The sequence below is a fragment of the Zeus faber genome (genome assembly GCF_960531495.2).
Source record: "Zeus faber genome assembly, chromosome: 15".
Classification (NCBI taxonomy): Eukaryota; Metazoa; Chordata; class Actinopteri; order Zeiformes; family Zeidae; genus Zeus; species Zeus faber.
In genome coordinates, this window is record NC_137194.1 from 2,530,334 (window position 1) to 2,538,589 (window position 8,256).

Consider the following 8,256-nt stretch of genomic DNA (forward strand, 5'->3'; position numbering starts at 1 on the left):
CAAGAGTCCAGTGGAGAAAAACCTGACACGAGGTATTTACAACAAACTACAAGAACATAATGATACAAACCTTTAAGCTGCAGAAAGGCTCTGTCTCTCTCTCTGTCTCTCTCTCTCTGTCTCTCTCTCTCTGTCTCTCTCTCTCTGTCTCTCTCTCTCTGTCTCTGTCTCTCTGTCTCTCTCTCTCTGTCTCTCTCTCTCTGTCTCTCTCTCTCTGTCTCTGTCTCTCTCTCTCTCAGTCTAAAGAGAGAGATGCGCTCTGTTGGTGAGGACAGCAGCCTCCAGCCCGTTACCATAGCGATGGCCTTTGTGTACTTTGAGAAGTTGGTTCTTCAGGGTCGACTGAACAAACACAACAGGTACGGATCTGTCTATCATCCATCTGTCTATCATCCATCTGTCTATCCATCTGTCTATCATCCATCTGTCTATCCATCTATCTGTCTATCTATCTATCTGTCTGTCCATCTATCTGTCTGTCCATCTATCTGTCTATCCATCTATCTGTCTATCCATCTATCTGTCCATCTATCTGTCTGTCCATCTATCTGTCTATCCATCTATCTGTCCATCTATCTGTCTATCCATCTATCTGTCTATCCAGCTATCCGTCTGTCCATCTGTCTGTCTGTCTGTCACTCTATTCAACCATCTCTGGAATTTGAGCCCGCGCTGTCTGCTGAACATGTCCACTTCCTGTGCTTCACAGGAAGTTGGTGTCGGCCGCCTGCATCCTATTGGCTGCGAAGATCAGCAGTGACCTGAAGAAACAGGAAGTGAAGCACCTCATAGATGTGAGAGAGACACACACACACACACACACACACACACACACACACACACACACACACACTAACCCCTTATTCTCAACATAACCCCCTAATCCTTCCCAGAAACTGGAGGAGTGTTTCCGGATCAGCCGCAGGGAGCTGATCCAGTTTGAGTTCACCATCCTGGTTGCCCTGCAGATGGCGCTCTACCTCCCCGAGAGCAAGGTCCTGCCCCACTACAGACACCTGGTGCAGAAGCCCTAGTCAGTGCTGCTGCCTGGCTCATGGGCGGGGCAGCAGGGGTCTGCTGGCTGGGGCTGGGGAAAATGGAGGAGTTTAATATTATTATTATTATTATTATTATTATTATTATTATTATAATCATCTGCATTAATAATTTAAATCTTATATATTTTACCTGAAAACATTCCCAAAATATCGATACTGAGGTCAGACATATTATATCTATATGGCCTGGATCACCGGGGAAATCAAACGCCTCCCTCTCCACGTATGGCTTCACTAGCATTTGCTCAAGAGCACAGAGGCACCTCGGGGATCCACCTCCACCACCGCACTGTGACGGGCCGTTCACGGCACTCCCTGGACCTCGGACCCTTCCAGAGGATTATTTCTATTTCCTCTCCACAGAACTGCACTTTGGGGTTTGGGGGTTTATTTGGGGGTCGGCAAGTGTTGGTCCCTCTAGCGCCCCCTATGGAGCGGCAGTGAGCCGCCATTTTGTATTTAAACGGAGTATGAATGGGTTTCAAACAGCACTCGGACCAGGAGACGCAGGCTGTCCCCACGGAGACCGGTTTGGTTCACTGGATGAATCCACTTCGATCCGGTTGGATCCGGTTGCACCTGGTTGCAATGCTAACCGAGCTAGCATGGGTGTGATACTATCTTCGTCTTCCAAGACTTATTTTTCGCCATGATGCGTTTTGCTTCCTCCCTCCTGCCCTCTTGTGGCGCAAACAGGAAGTGCACTCCGAGCGCACGGATTGCACAAACAGCTGGATCGTGTTGCCAAAGTTGCCGACTGGCTTTTCAGCACTTTATTTGGTTTAATATTATATTCTCTAATATCCAATTTGAAATATCACCAAATTCCAGCAGCTTAATGAGAGAGACAACACGATCATGATACAAATCAGTTAGGCATGCACCGATTGTGAAATTCTGGGCCGATACCGATGTTTTCTGGGTTCCCCTGAACACAGCATCACTTACAGTTTACCGAGTTTCCCTGAACGCAGCATCGCTTACAGTTTACCGAGGTTCCCTGAATGCAGCATCGCTTCCAGCTTGGAGAGGGAGAGAAGCGTCCGCGTTAAAACCGATCGCTGGTGGCGTCGCTCTCAGACGGATAAAGAAATTCAAATAAAAAATGTTCAAAAGGGTTGCCAAATATACTTTCCGGCCTGTTAATATCCAGTTGTGCCCCACCCGAGTATTTGTGGGAAACACTGGATGAACATCGGCCGCTGCCATCGGCGATGTCACCTTTTTGCCGATAGGCCGATGGCAGTGATACTGATGTGCGGCCGATAAATCGGTGCATCGCTGGATTCAAAATCGATATCTTGACGTGTTTTACAGAATGAGAATTCACATCACAACAATAATTCACTGATCAAATTCAGGGTTAACACTCCTGCCGCTGCCCTTGAGCAAGGCATCGGCAGTGGAGCTGGAGTTGGTCCAAGGATCGAACCCAGAGGAACGAGGTCCCCGCGCGGAGCAACAACGCCCCCTGCAGTGTGTGCAGCACGGCCGCCACTAGATAGCAGCGCACGCTCACTGTAGCAGCATGCTAGCTAGTTAGCATCTGGAGCTAGCATCCAAACCACTGTGACTGTGACAATCAACCCAGATCAGTTTGGGCTGCGTTTCCCTGCAACACTGTGAAGTGGCAGCTGGGAATCGAACCCACGACCATGCGCCGCGTTGTTTAAAAACCACAAAGGGAAAACGGTTCAACCAAGATGTTTTTATTTTTAACTTTTGCCTTTTTGCTTTTCACTGTAGCTGACGTGATATTATCACAAAGTCCACATTTAAAGGGAAATCTATATTTTATACTTAACTCTGTGTGTGTGTGTGTGTGTGTGTGTGTGTGTGTGTGTGTGTGTGTGTGTGTGTGTGTGTGTGTGTGTGTGAAATATGAACATTAATACCTGGTTAATCAATACACTTGATCAGATCTGATTGATCGGGATCTTTGGAGAAGCCGGAGGTAAAACAAACGTTTGAATCGTTGAACGTGATTCACCTGAATCGGTCGTCCCCCAGGGGAGCTCCGTGCTGTTGCCACCTTAAAGGAGACCTTTTTTTGGTTTTAACAAGGAGGTTTAGTTTGGTTTGGTTGCAGCGGAGCTCCACCTGCACCGTCCTGCGGCACTGCAGCGCCCCCTCGCCGTCATCTACGCCCGGGGTTCCCAAGCGGTGGTCGGTGGCCCCCTCGGATGTCCCTGAAGAACTGCGGGGAGTTTGCAGAAATATAATTTTTGAGATTGCAGCTCGTACGTCCGGTCTGAGAGCGTCCGCTCGGAGGAGCGGTCGACGATTTCAAAGCGTAACTTATTGAATGAAACCTTCCGCTACGGACGACAAACACATTTAGGTTTCAATGTTAAACGACACTTTTACATGAATGAGGAAGCGTGACGCTGAACGGGGACGCCACCTTCCCGTCTGACGCCGTCGTTTCCGCAGAGCGTCACTGGGCGTTGACACCAGCTCGTGGTAGCGTTGGCATGTGGGCGGAGTCACACGAGAGAGGGGAAACCAGGTGAGGTGGTTTCCCCCGGCAACGGTTGCTATTAACAGATCGGCGGCCGATCTGTTAATAACTGCGCTGGTTGCTATCGGCCAATCAGGACGCAGGATTCCGCAGAGAAGAGTCGATCATTTAGATAAATTTTTTAAATTATTATTTTCTTTTATTTGGGTTTTTTTTGGGGAGGAAGTTTGGGAACCTCGGCTTTGGACCAACACCTCAGAGGATTGTGAAAGCAATATTTTGTTTATTTAGACTATATATTGAATATTTCACTGTGTGTGTGCGTGCCACATTGACATATACTCGCCTCATGATATACTGTAACACCATTCAGCTAAATGTTCCGATCAAGTGCACCATGTTGTTTTTATTATTATTGTTTTTATTATTGTTATTATTGATCTTTTCTGTGCGTGCAGACAAAGGGAATTATTTAAGTAAGTTTTGCTATTTTAGCCACAACACTTGGATTTGATGCTTTTTGTTTTCTCTGTAAAGTGTTGTAGACGTCACGCGGCTGCGTGGAAGCCATCTTGTTTTATTTATATTGTGTTTGATGCGTCTTCACTGTTCCGTGTCTATTTAACGTTTGTCTTCCTGTTCAGGAGTTTTCAGTTCAGAGTTTCCGAGTCTCCTGGTGACCCAGCAGGAAACAGCTCATCTGTTCTGATTCCTTTGCACTGTGATTTTAAAGTGGTAATCCGTCAAATTATTTTGTTACTTTTTTTTTAAATAAAATCCTAAATTTATCTGGCACTTTATAAGAAACTGCTGTGTTCTGCATGTGGTCCACCACGTGCCGTTTCCATTGTTGGTGGCATGGGTTGAAGTGAAAGGCAGCCGCGCTGAGTTAGCTAAAGCTGCGTAGCTCGTTGTGATCGGTAAACTAGATGTGGAGGAACATTCACGAGAAAAAAAAACAAACAAACAGAAAATATCCCTGGAATTGTGGGATTTGGAGAGTGATGGATTACCACTTTAAAGTGTGACTTTTTCCTCTGGGGTTCCTTTGGGATGAGTGTGATGTCGTCGGGCGTGGTCCGTCTGTCGTGTTTTCAGAACCAACCGACCTCGCTGAGCTCCATGAGCCGCCGCCAGGGTCCGCACACAGTAATACCTGCGTTCAACTCTGAACTGCCGTTATAAACTACAAGACTTCATAAGTATATCTCGTAAAAAGATATTCACCTCAAGTTAATTATTAAAATGTGTCGGGGATGAGCTGCATTGAAAGGTACATTTCTACTTAACTGTTTTTACCAAGAAGAAGAAACAAACTCAGCTGCTAACAGCGACACCCGGTGGCCGATATGTCTGTCACATTAATTAATCACAAAAAACATACTGGATTTATATTCTATATATATCTGACATATATATTTATATTCTATGCGTCTGATTTAAAGGAACAGTTTTTAAACGGACCTCACTGTGTGCAGCTGGGTGATGCAGTCGGTTTGATTTGTTCAGCTTTGAACTCAGTCCATAAGTAAAGAGAATAAAAGATAAAAAATAGATTTATAATCAATATTTTTCTGAAACACAAAAAATACAAAGAGAACATGCGGTAACGTGTGAATATGTTATTTATTTTCATGGAAATAAATCTATCTTCTGTTTCTACACTGTGCTTTATTTTTGGCTTCTCCACTTCGGTGCATTTCATTGTTTTTACAGAGTTTGCCGCCATAAAAAGTCTTAATTTGTATTTATATTAATCCAGCAGCTTCCATTTCACATGTTGAAACGTGTTGTTGGGATAATAACATCCTATAATAATCACTTTGTGAAATGCAGGCAGGGAGGTTTGTTTGGCTCGGGGTTGCAGTTACTTCACCGCACCACCGGGTGTCGCTGTTGACCAGGTCTGGTTCCAGTCTGTGGCGCGCTCTGTTCTGTCTCGATGCTTCACTGTGGAACCAACAAAACAACAGCTTTTAAAATGTTGCTCTTAATTATATAATAGACAAGCTCGGAAATGTTGGGGATTATTTATAAAAAATATATGGAGTCTTAAGAATGAATTGAAGTTCGAGCGACAGATTGAAAATCATTGTCTGAGGATTGACCGTGATCCTTGTAAATTGACCTAAAAACGTAGCTTTGATTTAATATTTATTGATTTTCATTAGATGCATTTTAGATTCTTCTTTTTTATTATGACATGTTCATTGTCTTCTATTCATGTAAAGCACTTTGAGCTGTGTGTTGTATTAAAGGTGCCAATGTCCTCATAAGGTTTCTGTATGTCCAATTAGGATGTCTAAATGTCCTCATAAGGTGTTTGAATGCCCTCACATGTCCAAATGTCCTCATAAGTCTGAATGTCCTCATGAGGTGTCCAAATGTCTTCATATGTCTGAATGTCCTTATGAGGTGTCCGAATGTCCTCATAAGTCTCAATGTCCTCATGGGGTGTCAAGATGTCCTCATAAGTCTGAATGTCATCATGAGGTGTCTGGATGTCCTCATATTTTTGAATGTCCTCATGAGGTGTCCGAATGTCCTCATATGTCTGAATGTCCTCATAAGTCTCAATGTCCTCATGAGGTGTCTTAATGTCCTCATATGTCTGAAAGTCCTCATGTCTGAATGTCCTCATGTCTGAATGTCCTCATATGTCAGTGTCTTCATGAGGTGTCCAAATGTCCTCATATGTCTGTATGTCATAAGTCTGAATGTCCTCATAAGTCAGTGTGTGAAGTGCTGCAGCTCTGTTAGGAATGATGGATCGATGGATTAAAACAAACTAGAACAACCAGCCTGCTCTCTCTCTCCATTATTCTCTCCATCATTTTTCCACTGGCCTATTTTTTTAGTCACCCTCTCTCTCTCTCTCTCTCCCTCCCTCCTCTCTCTCTCTCTCTCTCTCTCTCTCTCTCTGTCTCTCTGTCTCTCTGTCTCTCTGTCTCTCTCTCTCTCTCTCTCTCTCTCTCTCTCTCTGTCTCTCTGTCTCTCTGTCTCTCTCTCTCTCTCTCTCTCTCTCTCTCCCTCTCCCTCTCCCTCTCTCTCTCTCTCTCTCTCTCTCTCTCTCTCTCTCTCTCTCTCTCTCTTTCTCTTTCTCTTTCTCTCTCTCTCTCCCTCCCTCTCTCTCTCTCTCTCTCCCTCCCTCCCTCCCTCCCTCCCTCTCTCTCCCTCTCTTCTGCAGTTTCTCTGCTTCATAAACTCATTTCTTTCTTCTTTGACCTCCTTTCTTTTAAAAAGCTTCTTCTTCTTTTTTTCTCTACAGATGAGTGATTCTCTCTGTCGTTCTAATGTCATCCTCCCTTTGTTCTGTCTCTGTCCTAGTTACTCCCTTGCTTCTCTCTCCGTTCATCTTTCCCTCTGTCTCATTCTCTCCATCTCAGCAGGTATTGATGCTCTCTCTCTCTCTCTAATGGCTGTTGGACAGGCTTGCTCGCCCCGGGCGGGGACGTCGAGGAAAGAACCGTCTGCTGATTGATTAGGCATGTCGCCGTGGCGACAGAGAATTAATAAGTGTGTGTGTGTGTGTGTGTTGATAGATTCTCTCTCGGTTGTTTCATAATTCAATATTTCCTACGTTGCATTTCATTTTGTTTTTCGTGTCTCAGGGGAAGTCGAAGAATTTGATTTATTTTTTGCTTCGGTCATGAAATATCCTAGAATTTTTTAAACTGTTGACGTCACTTCCCTCCTACGGAAGAGGATGAGGGTCATGTTCAAGAAAAGGTATCGAGGTTCGTCTGCAGATGTGGACGTTCTCCTGATGACTTGGAAACAGAGTTTTGATGTTCAGTCTTGATGTTGATCTGACTTTGAGGTCCCCCCCCACCCCCGTGGTGACGTGTCGCTGTGGGAGAGCTTCCAGGAAACCTCTGATATGCCTGTCACAATAGGTCGACCAAAAAATAAAAATATTTGTTAATTTGCTGGAGGTGTAATTCAGGATTTTGGTCCTGGAAAGTCCTGGAAAAGTCAGAGAATTGTAATTACATTGTATAAAAAACAGACGCAGTTTCCTTTGTTTCGGGTTGATTTTCAACTGTTTTCTATTTAATGTTACACAAGAGCCTCAGCACGTCATCACTTTAACCACGCCCACAAAGCTCAGAACTTCATGCATTTAGTCGGGAGAACCAGGAGAACCAGTCTGTAGGTCCAGAACATTCCTGCTTCAGAGGAGGAGTGGAGTTCTAAGGAGTCCGTCAGTAGATCTCGGACTCACCGTGCGCTGCAACATCACGTTGTGTCTTCAGTGAATTCCCGTCTTTTTTCCTGGAGTTTCAGGTTTATTTATAGTATTTTTCCGCATTTCAGTGTTTTTCCATGAAGTTGGAGCTCAGTTTTCCTAAACATCAAAGAATTGGATTAATTTCTAAAAGTCGTCATATATCTTTACAAAGTAAAAAAGAAAAAAGAAAAGAAACACCTTTAAAATTGATTAGAAAATTAAAATTTCACTTCATTTCACCAAGTTGTTGTAGAGCCGTGTGGGTGCTACCCTTACATTCATTCATTTAGGCTGAAAATGCCCAAAATAGGGAGTTTAATGTGGCTCAATGAGCCAAAGTTGCAGAAAAACCTTTAAAAAAAATGGGACCAGAGCCTGGAACCTGTTCACATAGTTGTTTACATCCGCCAGAGGAATCCATCTTGGAAATGTTCTCTGAAGATCTATGTTGTTCAGAATCTGACTGATGTTTGATACCAGGCTCCGTGCTTCCCCCCCTCAGCCCC

General features: G+C 44.3%; 1 protein-coding gene across 1 annotated transcript in view; it reads left to right on the forward strand.

Moving 5' to 3' along the window:
* Positions 1 to 6,255, forward strand: part of cables2b (Cdk5 and Abl enzyme substrate 2b) — a gene marked incomplete at its 5' end in the record, with an annotated part of 25,399 nt that extends 19,144 nt beyond the window's left edge. Inside the window, 3 exons of the mRNA XM_080014486.1 lie at positions 240 to 359; positions 710 to 794; positions 894 to 6,255. Coding sequence (XP_079870612.1) covers positions 240 to 359; positions 710 to 794; positions 894 to 1,034 — 346 coding nt within the window. The 3' untranslated portion in view covers positions 1,035 to 6,255. The remainder of the gene's footprint in view (positions 1 to 239; positions 360 to 709; positions 795 to 893) is intronic.
* Between the last annotated feature and the right edge of the window lie 2,001 nt (positions 6,256 to 8,256).